At 35.2% G+C, this 21,084-nt stretch overlaps 1 protein-coding gene across 11 annotated transcripts in view; it reads right to left on the bottom strand.

Annotated features, from left to right (window-relative positions):
- RALGAPA1 (Ral GTPase activating protein catalytic subunit alpha 1) overlaps positions 1-21,084 on the bottom strand; it is a 135,332-nt gene that overhangs the window by 24,841 nt on the left and 89,407 nt on the right. For 9 of the 11 annotated variants that reach the window (XM_067296734.1, XM_067296736.1, XM_067296744.1 and 6 more), the window contains 5 exons: positions 20,985-21,056; positions 19,981-20,104; positions 18,146-18,301; positions 9,518-9,676; positions 7,175-7,302 (listed from right to left, as the gene is read on the bottom strand). In XM_067296734.1, the coding sequence (XP_067152835.1) occupies positions 7,175-7,302; positions 9,518-9,676; positions 18,146-18,301; positions 19,981-20,104; positions 20,985-21,056 (639 nt within the window). Of the gene's footprint in view, positions 1-6,017; positions 6,754-7,174; positions 7,303-9,517; positions 9,677-18,145; positions 18,302-19,980; positions 20,105-20,984; positions 21,057-21,084 lie in introns of those variants that run through there. The other 2 variants (XM_067296741.1, XM_067296742.1) reach the window with 2 other exon arrangements.

Consider the following 21,084-nt stretch of genomic DNA (forward strand, 5'->3'; position numbering starts at 1 on the left):
AGATGATCTGAAATGCTGTTAGTGTCTATATATCTCTATATAGTCCTACATACACACACACACACACATATGTGCATATATGACTCTATATAGTGATATATAACTTTTTTCTTATACTAGGCCTTCTAAAACGTGAAGAGAAACTGTTAACACATGATTCCTTTATACTGGAATACCTGAATGGTCTATTAAAACAATCTGATATTTACAAATGCCTTGGAAATCTTTGGAAGTTTTGAACGTTTTTCAGGTTTTATATATAGGCATTTAAGTAATCACATTCTGAGTTACTAGAGGATGAGGAGAGTTGTCAGCACAGTTCAGATTTGGGAAGAATTGCAAAACTGAATATTAGCATACAGGAAAGACTGAACATAGTATTCTCTACATCACGGTTGTTCCTCAAACTTGGAAAACAAATTCCATTATTAAACTGTGAAATGGATTTTAGAAATACTCTGTCTTCTTCTGGAAGAAACAGCAGGGTCATATGATGAATTCATCTGTACCTCTTATCTGAACTCATATCAGATAAGGCTACAATGGTATGATTTGTGGATGGGATAAACATTCACCAAAATTATAAAGTTTTCACTTATTTGTTGTAATGCATATAGAGAAATATCTACAAAGTGTATTAAGCATTTAGCTGTACTGTCCACTTCTCACCTGTGATGACAGAATAATCAGCAACAGGTATTTTAAAATCTTATTAATGCCCCATATCAAAAATGTACTGTCAGAAATATGATGAAGCTTGGTGGGAATCTTGGCGGGAATCTTGGCATGTGGCAGTTCAACGAAAATCGTAAAACAAAACACAGAAAAAGAGCAATTATAATGGCATGCATTATTTCCATTCAAGGATACCAAATTTATTAGTGGTACCATGAAAAGAGAATCTATGCTACATAGTTGAGACAAGGCGAGAGACAGAATACTCCTTAGGCACCCTTACGCTTTTTCTATATGATACACTGTTATCACTGATGCAGTATCATCACATTCTTTTTTCTTTTCTTACAGATGTGTATGCATCTGTAAGACAAAACATTTGATTTAGAGGAAGGGAAACTGGCATTGCCAAAATCTGTGCATTGCAGCTTCAACTTATAAGTTTCTGTATTAATGACCCAAATATTAAGAAGAGATCTATAGCAAGAATGCAATAAAATCCAAATACAGTTCTGCAGGATAAAGACTCTTTAGGATACTGCAACTTTGTAAACAAAGTTCTTTTAACATGTAATACTGTTTTTCCTGCATATTTTATTATTCTAAAAATATTCAAAGAGTACATTTTCAGCAACTGGAGACATGCACTCATCCTTATTCAAAGCCTTTTCTGTGTAGAGGAGTTTCTTGTGCTACCATGGGATTGACAGCTGCGCCTCAGATGCAAAGAAACCATCCTTATAAACACAGGAGGGCAAATCAGCCCATGGGTTCAGATAGCTCTTCAAGGTTAAATGACAGAAATCTCCAAAATCTTCACAAATTACATTTTGAAAATGTAAATCAAATATTAGTAATTAAATGAGACAAACGTAGACTGAGAATCTGAAGTGTACTCTTTGCTCACTATACATCATTGACAATGAACCACTTTTTTTGGTATCATTTTAAAGATAATCTTTCCAATGCTTGAAATTCTATCTTGAGGCAGATGTTGGTCAAGCAGGCACAACAAATAGAGAAGCTACCGTTTCCAATAAAACCCTCTGCTGGGGTGGTTGAGTTAAAGCATATCAAATCAAGCAAGAAACCTTCTTCTGTGCTAGTTTTTAATATAGAAGAAACTTTAAGAAACACCTCAGACACATTACTTTATTCATAAAAGTGACTGTCTTTGAAGAAGCCATATGGGGTCAGTGTTTTCCCTCTCTCTGGAAGACAACTGCCTAAAAAGGTTAGCTACAATATATCAATTACCAACTGTTCAGGAATACAATGTCAAAAAAAAAGATGGGGGGAGTTCTTTACTAATCAAAAGACAAAACAAGAGATAGAGTTTCCCCAACTATTTACAAAACAGCCTTAAAAGTTTGACCTGCTGATTCTCTGTTCCATTTTATTTTAAATTTTAAGCACTTCATGTTTTTCTTGATTGTCATTCTGTCCTAGCAGATTACTGCAAGAGCAAGATCCTGTAGTTCAAAACAAATACTCATCAATAATGAAATACAGCATTTAACATCTTCAAATACTGCTTTTTGTGGGTTTTCTCCTCTACTTTTTATGGTGGAGGGCCCATTTTTCCTTCCATTATTCAATATTAACTGAAATACGCAGATGAATGAGACATTTTATGGTAAGCTTTTTGTATAATGTATTTCATTTCTTTGATGATTTTTTTTTCTCACATACTTCTGCAATGTAAGTATTTCAAATTTGCACCAAACAGTTGATGCAAATTTTCTAGTTTTAACAACAAAGACTGCTTTATTAAATCAATCAGATCAATTAAGATTTATTCTGTAATAATTTGTAGACTGATTAAAACAGTACTACTTCTTTGCTGTTTAAATTCATCTGTTTTATATGACAATAGAAAAATTCAAATCCAACTGATTGAAGAATTCTTGTTATTTGGTCAAAGACTTTGTAGATTATTATAAAGAAGTGAAAATTATGCTATGGTAGTTATGGATAAAAGTCATCTATATTCAAGATGTTCTAAAATTTCAGATTTAAAAGCTAACTGGGATTTCTTACTGAGGGTGCAGCTGTATATTGGGTTGCATCTTTTGGAGAGGGGAATACTACATAAGACAGAAAGCACTGCAGTTTCTGAACTGCATTATCTGAAGTGCAGATAGTTTGAGTGGAATAACTATTAATACTCCAAAATTTGTGTGCAGTGCGTACAAAGTAACACAATAGTTGTTTCACATTTGAAATTCCACTCTCACAAGGTTTCTAGTATTTTTCCCATTTTGTTGTGTGATTTAAATGATTTTAACAAGTTGGATCATTGGAGGTGCCCACTACACCGAGTAAACAACATTACCTTGGTATACCTGCTGGTATCTGACTAACAGCTGTTGCCTGTTCAGGAAGTTTAAGTATGCTTTTATATATGCTTTTTATATATGCTTTTATATAAAACACCCTCTGAATTCAGAATGTGATAAAGTGCTTGCTCTCATATGTAGGCCATTAATAAAACTATTTGTATCAGGAATTTCCATACAATTTAGTAAATAATGAGTATTTATGAATCCCCCAAATATAGGCCGCCTTACATTGTAGCAAAAACAATTGTTCTTAACATTCAGTGCCATTATCACAGCTGCAGTTATGAGTGTTACATTTCCCTTGCATAGACACAGCTAGAGTGTTTCCCCATGTCCTTTTAAAGACAATAAGAAATGCTACACAAGCCATGGGAAGAAGGAACACGTTATCCATGAGGCAGTGAAGGGGGTGCTGCTGCTTCATTAGGAAGACAATACAAGTGTTCTGTGTGTCATCTGCTACTGCGTGCACATGCAGGCCCTACTGGTGAGGGGGTACCGCCCAAGAAAACAAGGCCACCAAAAGACAGTGAGGGACTGCAGAACCCTTGAAGGGGAAACTAAAGCAAATTCCAAAAATTGAAACCCCATCCAAAATGGCAATTTTCTCTCCGAAAATATCAAGCATTAAGTTAAAGCAGATTACCTGCCATGCTTGACTGATGTTTGCTGATAAGCTTTTAAAAAAATTTTTAAAGTAATTTTTTTTATCTTAAAATACTACAATTATGAATCATATTCTTCAAGCACTCTGAGCAAAGAATGACAAAAACAGGGCACATGAAACCTTTTAAAATTCTTAATAAAATCAAAATTTCTACGTGTTTTGCTATCAGAGTTTGCTATCCAAAGTGTCAAAACAATGTTAGAAAGAGGAAGTGAATGACAGAATATTTGAATCTCAGAAAGACACTTCAGACCTTACAATATAGTCTCAAAGTCAGAGCAGACTATAAAAGGGAGATGAGTAGAATTTCCTGTATCCATGCAACCATTATTATACTATTCACACATACTACCCACTGTCACACCTTGATCAATGGACTAGTGCAATAAGGAAAAAGTTGCAATCAGGTTACATGAAGAGAACTGAATATCCCTGCTGATTACAAATGACAGCTGATTTTTTCAGCCAGGCCTGCACTTGAAAATGCCCTAACTCAGAGGATAGATAAATCCTCCTTGGAAGTAGGAGGACAAATGTCAGTGTCACTTACTTCACATTCTGTATGCAAACAAATTAGCAAAGTCTCAGTTAAACCTAGAGTTTATCATGATCCATTCTCACCATGAAGATCTGCAACATGACACTGTAAATATTCCTCAAAGATAGATGAGCACAGACCTACATATCAGCTTGATCCTGAGTCAAAAAATGCCCACCAAGTATTATGTAGCCCAGTGAAATAAACCACAAACCTGCAGGCAGAGACTTCCGTATGCTGATATTCGCTTTGAAATTAACTATTTCTGTTGGTCTACTACATTAGTAAAAGAGCGTAAGGCTTGAATTTGATCTTATCCTATTTGACAGAAGTCTCAACTATTCTTGTCCACTCAAGATCCACATTAAACTGAACTTCTGTACCATCTTCAAAGTTTCTAATAAATCAGCACTGCTCTAATATATTAGATACTCATAAATAAGTAAATAAAAATTAATTTAAATCAGATCAGTTCAGAAGTCTTCTTCACTGACACCGTTATGCTCCTGGACAAATGGGAAGCCTTTATTATCAGCTCTCATCTTCCAGCTGGGTCTCTGCTTTTGGTCTACCTTCTGAAAAATAGCTGTTCTATTTTTTATTTTTCCCTTCTTGAAAACATATTATATTGTTTTCACCATTCTGAGTCCTCTTTTTCATTGTTCCAAGTACATAGGCTAGGAGAGACTATCTTGATCAGAGTCCTGTGTTCCACAAGAGATATTAAGTCTGGAGGGGTCTCCAGAAAAGCTATTTTAGCACAGACCATAAAATATTTCCCACTTCCCCTCGCATCAGCCCACAACAAACTTAAAAGCTAGTAGTGGAAGACTACAGCCATACCTAAATTGTACAGAGGAAAAGAGCTAGAGACCCTACAGATAATCTCCAGTGTCTTCAATTCCCTGCTATTGCAGGAACCTAATTAGGTTAGACTTTCAAATATTCCAAGTAAACAGACTGTGGTCCATGTTATAGGAAACTCCCACCAGCCCTTGCCATTCTTATCTGGGGGAAATTCCTTCTTGCCCTCAAATCTGGCCATGGGTTGAACACCAAAAGCATGTATAAGACGTTTTTAATCAGAGTGTTTTTAAAAACACTGAAAGCTGTGCCAAACTTTGAAGGGTAGCATTTGACATTTTTTGCTGTCCTCCACTGACACAACTGACTCCTCCATAGCCTAATTCAGGCCAGGGGCAGGTTGTAGGGTTTTTTCTAATCTCACTGCAAGCAAATAGTTTTTAAAGAACTGCTCATACCTCTCATAGGTGTGGGATTAACTAACACAAATGTTTGCACTTACAGTACATAACATTTTAATTTCTGAAGTATTATACAAAGCACTAAATATAAGATATTTCAAGCCAGGTGGAAAAAGAATTCCACTGACTACTTACAGCCACCCTTTAAATCCAGTGCACAGTCAACTGGTACTTCATAAGCTTAACAAGTCACGATATAAGAATCACCAAACAATGCTATTTAATATTAAATATAAGTAGTGCTTTTCACTGTTACCATGCTAATCATATTAACTGACAGATATCAACATTTTAACAGAGGTGGCATTATGTCATAAATGACATGTAGCAATTTGATGCATATAAAAAACACAGTTTGGAGAATTAGAATTGTATTAATAGAGAGCATGCAATGTACAGCTCTCAAGAACTCCCCAGTTCCCTAGATATTGAGCTGGCAAGCTATGTCTGAGGAATTTATTACAACTTCCATATTTTGCAAAGAAGCTGAAACATACAAAAATTTTTTTTAGTACTGAAAGTTTGTTATTTCAAAGTAAATTGTTTTTCCATTGCTCACCACTGTAGATCAATATAATACTATAAGCTATCACTTTTCATGGTATAATGATGACAACACATTTTAAATTCCTTGATTAAGCCGCTTGAGTAATGACAAAAAGATTGGATCTTTCCAAACATGCAAATACAATGAATCAACATCTGTCATCTACAGAAATGGTACAAACGTCATCTAATGTGATCACATCAAACACCATCCATCATTCATCATTCATCTTTAACTCCACTTCATCATATTTAAAGTGAAAACAAAAACAAAACTCTACAAGTATTAACAGTCAATCTGAGAAAAAATACGGTATTTTAGGAATAGTTTATCACAAGACAAATACAAATATCCACAGTCTGGCTGAAAATTAAGCACAGACTTTTCTTTTGGATAAAAATTTATACTTACCTTTCAGTTTCTGAAATCAAAAAATAGCACTTCTTGTTGATTTAACTAGAAGGTTTATAACAGAACTCAATCTTACAAAAGGGGAGGTGTAGAGTGACTTACATTATGTTTTTTATTTTCTGGTTTGTAAATCTATTTTCCTGAGAGCATCCCTTTCAAAATATTACAATCAGTTTCAACAGAAAAAAATGAGATAGTCTTTTCTGACATCCTTACAAAGACACTGACATCATTTTGACAACACCACCACACTCTGAGCCGAATAACAAAATTTCTCATTTTGAACCAAAATGGCATCCTTCATGGAACTGAAAAACAAAATTAAGTCATGTTAGTACTGCAGAAATACTTACTATCCTTAAGAAAAGAATGATTAGTAACACCATGACATTGCTATTTTGGAAAAAAGTCTACCCACAAAATGGTTATTAAAATAGTTTTGTTTTAAGGAGAAGTGATGAGAATATATTGTATGTCACAAAATACTAGAAAAAGGCCTTTTTTTAGCACTAAATCTATTCTCCACTTAATAAAATGATATGGTCTTCCTCTGAATACTTTCCTATCTGTTAAGGTTTCTTAAAGAAAACAATACCATAAGAAGTCAAAAATATTTTCCCTAAATAAATCTGTCCAAAATGTAGGATGACAGACAACATGAAGATCATATCATCTGCAGAACTGCAAGGGAATGCATACACCTTGGAAGCTGTGTAAGTGAAAGGATACAAGTTTTGGTATAATGGGATTAATGATTTCAATGCACGGCTTGCATTTATAGCTGTTGCACGAACCATAATAGGAAGAATTTTTCCATTCACAATAGCACCATCAAAGAGCGGACCAAAAAATGGAACCTGAATAAAAAATTAAGAAATTCAGCATAAAGCAAGATCTTAGCTATAACAATTAGCAATCAACATTAACAATAGAGCACTCAAATATATCATTTTTTCTCCTCATCGCTAGATAATCAGAACAGTTATTGTGCTCCACGACAGATCTTTTCTCTTGGGGAAATATACAGCCATATAACTGCCTGATATCCTTGGTAACAGATAACACACTATTTGAAGAAAATTAAGCAACCATTTGAATGCTATGTCTCATCAAAGCTTATTTTTAACATTTTCTGCCAAAATCCTAAGACAAGTCATGCATATGATGTTTATGAGGTTCAAAGTCAGGTGACAATACTGTAGGTGGTAGTAAGCAAGGGAATAATTACTCCAATTTTAAAATAATACTTCTCATGGCTTTAGATATAACATGTCCATAACGACCACATCAATGTGTAACAGTCACACAGTTACTGGTGGACCCTCACCCTCCACTTTTTTCTCCCCTTCAATCTGTTCTTACTTGCTGTGTTATCTATACAAATGCATTGTAAGACCTTACCAGAAGAAATCTGTGGTGAAATTTCAGCCTCTTTGGAGTGAGTTCTGAAACTAATTTCAGTAGGAACATAATTTGATTTCATATCAAGAGAAAAAGAGAGTGGGGGGTATGTTTGTATGTGTATATGCATGCTCAATATAATTAAACTCACTTTGAGAGCTAACTATATGACCAATGAACATCTAAAAGCTTTTTCCTTAAAATTGTAAAATCAAAATTCTCACTATAGTATCTATGGGAAAGTCTCAAAAATGTGCACATTGTGCACATCTATGCACTGACAGAGAGGTAATCATCAGATATATCTGCAAATTGCAACTTCATGTGTAAAGTTTTACTTGTTCAAAAGTTAAACTTAGATCAGTAGAAAACTTTGATCCTCCATATAAATAACACCCAAAAGGTTCATAGAACAGTTGGTTCTTATGTTATGGCCTTACATATTTTCCTGATCAATCATTACTTTGCACTTAAAAAAAGAAATGAAAACCCTATTAGGTATCTTCCTTTTCTGCGCGTGCGAATAAGGTCTGAAGCTGCTAGCATAAAGCTTCTAAAGAATAGCAAAGGTTGTGTATTTAGGCAGGAATGGGAGCAGAATACACTAAATACTCTACCTGCTAAGATGATACTTACACTGTGAAAGATTTTTAGATCTCTGTATTATTTTTGCCATCAGTCATTTAATGTAGTTTTGAAAATACTGAAATCTGATGGAAGGCACTCATTTTTCACAGATGAGGACCTCATATTGAAATAATAATATTCCCTTCTCTCAGTAGTTTTCTTTTTCCCTCTTAAGCCCCCTCCCAATAGTGCAACTCTTTATACTTAAACTAGTAAGAAAAAGAATACAGCTATAAGTAAACCAATATAACAAGACCATGTACTGGGTATCATTCCATATCTGTCATCAGAGAGAGGCAATCACCATATGGAGGGATTCCTATTTATGTCATACCTAATTTATTAATCTTAGTGCTTCCAGCAAGAACAATGAAATATTTAAAACATAGAAATTCATGGCAAGTGACATCACACACAGAAATTATTCAGTATAGATACTCACAACTACTTTTACTCAGTCAGTGCTCAGTACCCTAAACCAGTGTTTTAAGAGCAGAGCCAGCAGAGACATTTGAGTAGTCATTAGAAAGAATGTGTGTTCATATGTCTAAGAGCTGAATCATTTCTGCTTTGCTGAATTAGTGTCCAAACTCCTGTGTGGAGTCAAGGAGAAGATGAAAACTGGCTTTGAGGGGAAGAAGAAAGAAGAATATGACACAGACGCAGAAAGCTGGACCAGGACGTGATTCAGCTCCCACAGTCATGTATCAAATTTGAAAAAAAAAAACAACCCCCCCCCCCAACAGACTGCAAAGTTTAGCTTAGTATTTAAGGGATTATGCAAAGTATTCCAGCTTTGTTTATAGTTCATGATGTTGGCAGATAGGCTTGATAGGATCGGGGCTCTGCAATTTCAAGTTCTTCCTTTTATCTATGCATTGCACTCACTGAGTTCTTCGTCTTCCTACCAAGCATTGCAACCGTCGATGTAAAAGACAGATTGCCTCACTGGGTCAATCCATTATCCCAAAAACTCACAATCAAAAGGAAACTCAGTTCATCCTAAATACATAAAGGGAACACACACGCTCACACACCCCTTACCTCAGGCTTTTTCATGATCTGGATACTGAACATGTGGTTTTTCATGGGATAGATAACTATAAGAACATCACCAAATTCTGTTGGAATTATTCCTCTTCTGTAATCGCGAGTATGCTCAGACCAGACAATGTGTACTTCATCATTTCCCAAATGTCTTAGCTGGAAAAGCAGGGATAAAATCCCATCAGTTTAAATAGTTTAAATATATCCACAGCCCTACAGCTATGCTTAAGATTCATGTTCCAAAAGGACAAATATACTAAAAAGGAGTATAAGAAAAATGAGTAAGATAAATTACACTATAGTTCTCTTAAGTTTTCAGTCACAGCATTAGTTTACAGTTTTAGTTTGTACTGTAACTTTTTATATATTAATGTCAATGACTATTTAAATGAACAGACATGACAATACAGAATACTGAAAGCTAAACTTTTTTTGAAATTGTCTCAGAATACTCAGTGATTCAATCTGATTTATTAAAATGCTTTCAAGTCTACCATCATTTTTGATAGGCAGCGAGTTACTAAATTCAGACTTTTCTATAGGAATTTTAAAATTATATGGATGAACATGTGTTTAAAAGATATGTATTTGAACAATCTTTAACTACATTGTTCTAGCCAAATTCCAGACTGGCTACCATAAACAAAAAGCTTTTAAAAGAAGAATAGCAAGTGCATTTTCCATGGCCCATGGGTTAATTTTCTGATTAAATCCATAAAACTTTTACAAAAGTAACCCCCCTATCCCCCAAAATGGTTCTTGAAAAATTTTTCAAAACTCGCTCAAATTGATTCATCAAGATCAGTGAGGTACCTTCAGTTCTAATCCTAAAACCAGACTAAGGAGTATTAAGAACATTTTTGAAATTTCTGCACTGAGGGTCCAAAATGTTCTTTCTGCTAAACAATACCAACCAAAAAACAACTGTCAACATTGTGGAAAGAGGCTTTATGTATACTGATCAAATACATTCATATTATTAAAAAAGAAGTTTCCTTCCAATATGGGTCATTTCTGAAAATTCAAGCTAGAATCTCATTTTTTTTTCTCACTGTGCATCATCAATTATAGCTGACAATTTTCTTCACCAACAGTTTTCAGCTTGTTTGCGCAGCTTTAGCTAACCGGAGTTTGTCAAACAATTGTCTTGATATTATTCAAAGGACAGCACTGGGAACTGCTGTTAACAGGTAACATGTAGATACTAATCTGAGCATGTACAAGAAGATCTTTTATAAAAAGAGGCAACAATTTCAGGCATTCATTTTCAGAATATAACTGCACTTTGAATAAAAGCAAAACATATATACAATTACTAGAGAAATTTAATTGCAAATATTCACTTGTTTATATTATAAAACCTCCTGGAATGCTATTTTGGTCTTAACTAAAGGCTTATACTGGCTGTCAGCAGCAGTCTTTAAAAAAAACAAACAAAACTCTGCTCTTCTCTCCTGGCTTTGAATTGTATCGGACTGAAAACTGGTGCTGTATTCCTACAAGAAAAGGATTTTCTTCAGTGTTGGACTGGGCAAGGACAGAGAGTATCAATACCAAGATCCTGTGTGATGCTGAACAAGCCACTTGATTTGTCTGGACCAGATCACACATATATCTAATCTACAATGATCACAGGTCCTTTGAAGAGTGAGTTTTGCTTGCCTCTTTTGTAGACGGCTGAATTATTTTGAACAACATTGTTAGTTAGGGATGTTCTTGTGCTACCTGTAAACCCAAACCAAAAAAAGAACTGGTTCTAACAACATTCAGTATGTTGAATTTTATTTGTCTAGATTAGAACAAAACCAGGCAGTAACCTGAATAGCTGATATCAAAAATCACAAACACCAGCTGCAGAAACTTTGGATGACACTTAGGGATGACTGGCATTGTCGAAGGCAACTAATGATGGAATTGTTCTGAGGGCCTGAACCTCTTCTGCCTTCCTAGGTGAAGTGACAGTCAAACTATCTGTTGAAATACGATAATGACAGAAGGGCCTGAGGGACTGACAGGCCCACACTCAGAAGCAACCTAAAGGCTTAGGAAGGACGAGACCCCCCTAACAAAGGAGAAAGCAAGAGGCAATACTGTTTTGAAATGAAATCTTGTGAAGCATGAAAAAACTGCATGATCCTAGGTTGACAGATGGCTATCTGGCACACCTTTATTGAACTGATAGCCACAAAGCAGAACTAGGACTGATACCTCCATCATTCCATTATACCATTCCTAATTCATCATCAACATCAGGCTATTTACTAGAAGAATTACCTCTCCTTTACTTATCATCTTTGGACTCACAGATAACAAACTTATACACTGGTAGATTCGAAACATGGGGCAGTGACAGTCCACAGGCCAAATAAATGGCTTTAAAATCCAAAACTTTTAGAGAGTTTAGATAGTACAACTTCTTGAGGGCATCATCAGCTCTGAATTTCATTTGTCAAAGGTTGCCCCTACGTATAGGTCCAAACACCAGTTACTGAAACCTGCAGATGCAGAACCGGCCATTGCACAAGAGTATTGAATGCTTCTACCCACCTAACAAGACAGAACATCAATTCCTGATGCACTTCTGGGATAGATACCAAGATTGAGCATCATTACTGATGTATGCTGTCCAATCAGACTGAAATTGATTTTGGAGTGTGATAACAGTGTATGTGTAATTATTTCACAGGGAGGACTACTGACAAGGGGCACATCCTTCTGGATGCCAAGTGAACTGAAGTCATTAGGGATTTTTCCCTCCATTCTGAAAGTTTGCTTTATGCCCCCATAGAGGTGTGAGGATACACTCCAGAGTGAAAGCACCTACTAACTTCTTCAGAGGAAAAGGAAAATTAATCAGATGATTCCACTGAGTTCCAAGTCCTGCCAGGTGTGTTTTGTTTCATGATCACTACCAAGAATGATCTGACACAGGCTCAAATCGAAGAAAGTGTAGAAAGGCATCTCTGTGACATACAATACACTGAGAATCAAAATCAGATGGTGCAAGTAGGTGGATGATGATATATATATGCTGTGTACCCTGGTTTATAAACAGATGTAGGGTACTCAAGATCAAAACTGTGATCAATGTTTTGCTTCCATTATAGGAGGCAGAAAAATGACAAAAGAATAGACTGGTATACAAGGTTGGGTATTGTTGATTTTATCTTTATGTTTGGAGAAGAATTAAGAGTTGAGTAAGTCATTCTGTTCTTTTTTCAAGAGTAGTCCAGAACAAGCTCTAATCCTAACATAGTGCTCCTTCTTGCCTCTTTCAGAAGTCCTCACCACAGTCAGCAGGCAAAGCTGATGTGAAAGCTTGAATGGTAGCAACATCACTCATCAACACCCTTGATTCATGGAAGAGATCCAATACCTGGAAATTGTCTTGAAAAGTTTTCCAAGGACTGCTAGTTTTTGCATGAACTTTTTAAAAGAAGAATTTCAGTTTTTCGTCTTCATTTTTCAGTTCCCTATTGAAGGACCTTGAAATTGAGCAGAGCTCCACAACAAAGCTCTCCTGCAAGCACAGCAAACATTAGAAGAACCCATCATTCATTGGAATTATTACATCAGAGAAGGGCCAGAGCCTGACCTCTTTCAGTTTTAATCAGGATTCTTTACGTTTTTGTATTGTATTGGAGGCATCTCAGAATTCAATCTCCTGGACACAAAGGGTAAAAAGATATTAAGCTATAGCCACCTCTGTCCATTGAATCCTAAGGACAGAGAGCAACATGGTATCCCAGAAGAAGGTGTCATCTCAGTGTTATTTAATAAAATCAGATTTGGTGCCCACAGGATATACAGGTACCAAGACTGAAATCTGTATGAACAGTTACACAGAACTAACCACTAGTTGTGTTAACTATTATACCCTCGAACTCAGTTCCTGATCTCATCTTCCTAAGATAATAAACTCTAAAACTTACAGCTTCCTATGTGCATAAATGACGATAAGCAAAATAGAGTGCAAATCCTTGTTAGGGATTTAAAGCAATAATCTAAATAATAAAAATCAGTAAAATAATGTTAATACTTCAAGTAACTGGTAGCATACCACAGCTGAAATGCTCAGAACTGCAGTTACATACAAATATTCCGATACACGAAATACTGTATAAATGCAGATCAAACTGCTCTAGAGATTTTATAATCTAAGTATAAGGCAAGAGACAAAATGGAGATGGACAAATGCAAAAAAACTGTAAAAAGCCATGAAAGATTAGGAAAATGACTTTCCCAGCAGCATTCTGAAAGGACAGAAGTGGAATAAGAAAGTACCTGTCAAGGCCAGAGAAAGGGAGGTTTATCAATGAAGACAACAGATTAAGATATAGATAAATTTCATTTGTGCATATGGAGAAGAAAAGGCTACATTGCAAGAAATGTTATATAAAAAGGACTGAGTCTTAAGCACAGACAATGTAAGAATCCAGAAAGTGGACCAAATTAAAGATGATTTCTGGCTACGGGCACAAGTGACAGGCACAATGGTCATGTTATCCATGGTGATCCAGAGAGGTGGCAATGAGAAAGAGATTAAGAGTTCTGTTTTAGCCATTTTAAAGCTGAGCTGACGGGAAGACAGCCCTGAGGAGATGTCAGAGACGAACTGATTTTTTAAGCTTGCTTTGAAACTCTACTCCATTAAAATAAATATATAAAAATGACCAACATTCAGGTTACCTGAAATTTCAAATTTAACTCAAAATACTTTAAAATATTCTTACTCTATAGCCATCATCATGTGTCAGCTTTCCTAATACGTTTATGTTAACTGAATACAAAAGAAACGTGAAATAAATATAACCAGGAGGGATGATCAAATTTAATTTTGATACATTAGTGTCATATGCTGTACATGTTACAATAGCAGCCAGACTTAATACTAAGCTGCAGGCTATACTGAAATTTCCAAATGGCAGATTGTTCTAAGTGATACCAAGTATAATTGAAGTAATAAACGATAGTAAAAGCAAAGCACACTGTCAGGAAGAATTTAAGTATTTACTTTTTAAAATTAAATGAGTTAGGTTTGGAAAGGCAAGACAAGTGAAATAATGCAGGGCTCAATTTACAGAAAATTCCTTTTATTTATCTGTTGCATTAACCCTTGAACTCTTGCCAAAATTACTGTAATTTCTAATACCCACTTACCTAAAGGAGGGTGAAAAAAGGCTATTATATTTTCTTATGATACAACAGCTAGCCCTTAACTCTGTTTCTTCTTCAAAAATGAAAGTGTTCATTATAAAAAGAACAGAAGCAAAAGCAGAAACATTTGTAAAGTAATGGCTTACTGCAGCTAGTTTTGCCCATTACATGTAGGCAGCCCTGCTGTCTACAGCATGTTTACTCTCTGGTTGAATTTTTCACAAAATTTCATTCCAACAATTACTTTTTTTTTTTTTTTTAAATAAAGCAATGTGTGTATGTAATTGTAACTTTAAAAAAAATTGTACTAATGATTTAAATTTATAAACCTTAAAATTCCCAGTACATATTAATACCAGACTTTAAAAAAAAATCTATTGATACTGGGAGTTATAATTCTTTCATGTGGTGGGGACAATGTCACATGTAACCTAGAATTATGTAATACAGCCAAAGCTCAAGATGAATTAGCATTCCAGTAGTTAAAAACATTACTATTTTTTTTAACATCTTGTACATAATATCTTCATCCACAATGTCTTCACTTCTTTACAAGGCTAAGGAAGGAGGAGCTGGCCAGGTGGTTGTAGGAGCACATGTGTGCTTTTTCACTTTGTGAACTGAGAGTCTTCATGGTTTCATTTAATTCTGATGCTTTCTGTGCAAGTTTACTCTTTTTGTGTAGTGCAAATGCTTTTTACTCTGACTTTAAAGAAAAAAAATTGAATTATAGACATTAAACCTTTCATTTACAATTTGCCACTTAAATATATATATATATTTAACTGTTAAGTTCCTTATACATTCAGAACATTTTTATCTGTTCTTTCTGAATTCATGCTTTTTTCTTGCTTTGTTCAAGTCTTCAGAGCCCAACGTTTCAGAGGTATCCAGGACACTTAAAAGTTTTATTTACTACTCAATAAGATTGACGGAAAGTAAGTTTAAAATTGGCTTGGCCTCTGAAGCAGCAGCATCTTGATTTTGCAGTGGCTGGACTGGCAGGAAGAAGTTTTGTTTTAATTTAATTTAATTTCCATTTATAAGATGAACCTATCATGTACCTCTAGGCACATTCACAATACAAAAACCAGCAGCAGTTCTAAGCCAGCTACTGCAAGTTTGCTTCATTTTCGTTCTCTGAATGAATCAGACAAACAAAACACGTGAAAGATCTGCAGAGAAACTCAAAACTCCGTTTCTCTGGAGGTCACGAACGGTACATGCACTCACAATAATTACAATTGTTAGTGCACACAGAGCTCTCAAATGATATTAGAGGTCTGCTATTCGGTGAGCTTGTGCTGGACAGCACCTGATAAAAGACATTCCTTCTCCTGAAGTGATCGCAGCCCAAGCAGCAGAACCAGTAGAAAGTTTGGCCTGTTTCTGTACTCGTGTTTCCTGCTTTGTTTTTTCTGGTTTCTCCCAAGATGCAACTTCACTTGATGTTTTTCTCAAGTTTGGGACAACATTTATCATATTTCTTTCTGATGCCTGATACTTCTTCCCACATAGTCTTTACCTGCTGCGTAAGAACACTAAAAGTCTCCCTTACTCTCTCTTCTTTACCCAGCCTATCTTCATTAAACACTTATGAAAATAACATCTTTGAAATACATCTCTATTAAATTTGGCTGAAATGGGGCAAAAGTTATTAGGGAAGGGAGGACAGACAGAGGCAGGCACACAGACCTTTGGTCACTGGGAAATGGGCTTTAAAAGAACAACAAAAAACACACACAGGAAGAGGAGGAAAAGGAAGTCACACGGAAAGAAAATAGTCTGAATAAAGTTAAACACCCCATCAGCAGCTGAACTAAGACTATAATCCCAAAGTTCTGATCATATACATATTCGCCCAGAGTTCAAGTATTCTAAATTAGTGAAGAGTGCGATTGTGGGTGAAAGAGGAGAGAAACTGGCCCAAGGCAAACTGGAGTTGTTAAAAGGTCCAGCTGACCCCATTTTCACGAGTTAAACCAGAGGAGGCCAGGAGCAGCCCTGAACGGTGGCTGGCTGCAATAGCTGCACGCAGATACAGAATGCTTCTGCAAACAGACACAAGATCTTCCCTGAGTGTTCTGCTGAAGCCTACAGCATTTGCAAAATTATTTAAGAAATATGAGTTAGTTTTCACTATGACCCATCTTTTCCTTTGACAACACTTTCTAATGCTTTAATTCAAACAGATTATAAACTAACATTGCAAGGATAATGATAAGCTGTGTTTTATAAAACCAAGTTTCCATTTAAAAATACAGAAGCCAGTCAACTTACAGGACTATAATAATAGCAACAATCTTGTTTTAAAGTTAGCTATTTTTCTATTAAAACATATTTATTATTCATTTAACAACCTAAGTATTATCCTGGCTATACTTCATGAAATAAAGAACAGAAGGGACCCAGCACCATGGGCACGCAACAAAAAATATTAATTAATAATAAAAATTAAAAAAAAAAGCTAAGATGCCACTGTGAGAAGTTAGAATTCACAGTTAGTTTATAATAATAACAATAACAATAATAATATTTTTTTTCTTCAAGTTGAACACAAAGAACAAAAAAGTCATTAATAATTGAAGTTTGCCAGAGGCACGGCTATTTCTCTCTATACTAACTGTCTACTATCTAATTTAATTACAAGTATTAAGCTCCATACTGAGGTCAACCAGCTTCAGTTCCTCCAATATTACACTTCAACCAGTGCTCATTAACGTGTCTACTGAATGGATTAGCACATCTGAAGATGTATGTACGGAGAACAGGGGACAGTCTAATGATAGCCAATTGTTCATTTATAATAGGACACATGTTCGAGGCCTTAACTTGTTATCACTAATGTGGAATTTATTAAATTCTAAAGAAAAAAATACCAATACAGAAAACCATTTTTTCTTAATGTGGCTATGAGAGACCACATCACTGCTGAGCATTTGTGCCTGCTCCAAAACAATATATGCTGTATACAATAAACATAGTCAAATTCTTAATTTTTAGCTTTATTTTTAAAAATGAAAAATTGTTAATAAACAGCACATAACTCTTAAGTGAACAAGTCATCTTAGAAAGTATATTCCAAGAATATTAGAATAATAGAATATTAGAATATTCAAATATTCTAAGAATTCATTAATCTGCATTTGAAGTCTCAAAGTACTAGATCATCAGTCAAATCTCCTGCTTTTTCTTCTACCCAAACTATTACCTCCCTTCATTTTTCACCACTATTTAGGTGATGTCAGCAACATTTGTAATGATGGCAAAAATAAGCACTATGGCAAAATTAGAGTTTGGTAAAGAATAATGTATATGACACAATGTAAATCAATAAAATACAAACTATTAGGGGGTTAAGGTATGACGTTTTATGATTTTTTTTTAAAAAGAATTTTCTTGTTAGAATGACTTCTCAATTTTTTCCTGGTTTATTACTAAAGGAAAGCTTTTTATTCAGATACCTACCTTTTTTGTTAAAGAGTCATCTGAATCAGAGGGCATTCTTGTTGATACATGAAACATTACTTCTACTGTAGAGGTAGCAAAATATGGAGTGGTCAGTCCAGTGCTTTTGTTTTTTTGCAGTCCTCCCATAAAACCACAATGATTTGTGAGATTCACCTAGGAGCAAAGCCCAGGAAACATAAGCAGAAAAAAAATCATTCATAAAAACATTCTGTAGATAAAGTTTTTAAAAATGCATTTTTAAATAAATTTTAAAAATTGAAGGCCCTTTTCACAATATATTCACCAGTACAATTATGTTTATCTGAAAGAGCTCAGACTCACTGATTAGACTGGAAATCAACTGCAGTGCAGTGTCATTCTATATTCCATGACCATCACAGATGCTGACAGGAAGACACGGTTAGAAAGAAGAAAACGAGGGAAGTGTTTACAGGTTTATTTCCTGATTAGTTGACTGTAGTCACTTGTGTGCTTTCTGAATTTTTAAAAATTCCATGCCACTACATCAGCCCTGAACTGATCCTGGAAGAATCCCTGCATGAGAGCCAGACAATTTCAACTTGCCTTATTACCTTCCATATCTTTTCCAAGAGAAATATTCATTCTGTGAAAATGAAAAAAAAGGACCAACGGAAGCTAACTGAAAATTCATAAATAAGTTTGTAAGTGATAGCTCTATAGGAAATAGTTTGATGCTGAAATAAGCGACCACATTTAATGTGTTATTTCACTTTTGCAGCAGTGCCTAAAGAAAGTTATATCACAAATGTGAATACATTTAATCTCAGCCCACAGGGGATATGTTTGCTTTTATGTTAATAAAAGAGCCAGAATTTAATGTCAAGAAGTTAAAATATTTGATATGTCCTAATGAAATATTAACCTAGATTAGCAATTGTTTAATCTAGCTACTAAAATTAACCCACTGACAGGATATTTGAAGAAACTAATGTCATTTTTTTCTCCTGAAGAATCAGGAATGTGGGAAAACATCATCTATGTGATGGAGTCAGCAGAGCTTTAGTAGTTTTCCTCTGTTCCTATGGAAAGTCAGACTCATTATCCCCACAGTTAATCTAGTAGCTCTCTTACATTCCTAAGGAGTAAGAAAAGGAACAAAGGTGATGGACACTCAGACAAGTTGCGACAGGAACAGAAAAAGTGTAGAATTACTGATACAGACAGCCAAAAGCAGGAGTGATTCCTGTACTTTTGTGGGACACATCTGAGCTAAACTTTACTCACATTTCATTACAATGGAAGTTAATCCTGTGCAGTTAGAAAGAGAGCATGCAGAAAAAGAAATCCTTATAACACTATCAAACTAGTGATTAAATTGTGGCAGTTCTATATAAATGATGAGGTATATCACAGTATTTCTGTCTGCTGGAAGAGACATGATAGTGCAGTGTGTGAATAGATACATGCTGCAGTGGAAGGCAGGGGGAAGGGAACATAAGAAAAGCTGCATGCTCTTACTTTTTGGATTTCCAAATTTGAGCAAAGCTCAAACTTTCATGGACTTAACACTTTACAGGCCCACAGGGCAATCAAGATGCACTCTAGTCAGTGTCTGAAAGCCAGGTACAGGAGTGCATATTACTGAATCATCTCTGACTGCACAGACTTCCCTAAATCAAAAAAACTCATCTATAAATAGCTAGTATTTGTAATGAAACTAAAACCAGAATTCTTCTCTGTATACCCTACTTGCAAAACAGTGTATTTTGGTACTTGTGAATAATGTTAACAATCCAAAGAATTAGAAGATCTAGAGCGATTTATAATTTTCTCTGTAAACAAACTGAGGATAAAATTTTTTTAATAAATACCTCCCAGCCAAGGCCGGCTACAAAATCCTCATAGGCTTGACTTCCCCCAGTATTAGTAAGAATGGAGTGTTTATCTTCTTGTCCCTCAGCGACATAAAACACTGCGATCTTGTGTGTCTCTCGGCTGTAAAACACAGGACAGTCACTGCATGACAGTGCCTTTGCTAATATGAAACCAACATATGCAAACAGTACACACACAGCATGGCTTTTAAAACGTAGAAAAAGACAGTGGAAGTACAGTGCAACTATATGGCTTCTTCTCTGAATACTTTCCAAATTTCCATACTCCCATTCTGTCTTTTCTAGAGCTTGAAGTTTTGCTGTGCACTATAGCATTTACCTCTGCAAATGCCCTTTCATCACTGAAATATGAAGGATGGTGCTAGCAGTACCAACTGCTAAAGGAATAGTTGGGGCTTTGGAAAAAAACCTACAACACAGGCATTATTTACATTGCACTACACATGAATAATGTGCCTTGTGAATGTTGTGGCAAATGCTTCTTATGCAGATGAATTAAGTACCTTTAAGTACTACGGCAATGTCTTCTGTTCCCAGCTTCCTAACTGTTAGATACTGGCGCAACTGAAAGTGATTTCTTACACTTCTCCGACTCATTATTCAAAAGTGATATGATTGCAAGAGTATCAAAAATCAGCTCAGGTAGAAACTGTCAATTTCCCAAGCTACTTTGAATGCATTCAGCCTCTAAAGCAAAATCACCCACCCTGTCCTCCCACTTCTAAAATTGTCCCTGTCCAAACTATTCTATAATGTGTTATGCATCAAAATGTTCATAATTTTCATAGCTTATTTGGAGTTTATTCTATTTCATGATAATCTGTTTGTAGAATTTCATTCTACAAATAATACCTCCAAATATAGTGCAAAACACATGGATCATTTACCATTTTTTTTTAAATTAAAGTCTCACCTTTATCTAAACCAGAACCATTTAAGTACAAGTGTCCATAAAATAAGTAGTCATAAAAAGAATTTACCATTGTCTTGAGTCCAAATTTCTGAGTTCTCGAAGTAACTTTTCATTTTTCTTCAAGAGATGAAAGCTCCTTCTAAACAGAGAAATTTGTAACACTTTTA

This window comes from Apteryx mantelli, chromosome 4 (assembly GCF_036417845.1).
Source record: "Apteryx mantelli isolate bAptMan1 chromosome 4, bAptMan1.hap1, whole genome shotgun sequence".
Lineage (NCBI taxonomy): Eukaryota > Metazoa > Chordata > Aves > Apterygiformes > Apterygidae > Apteryx > Apteryx mantelli.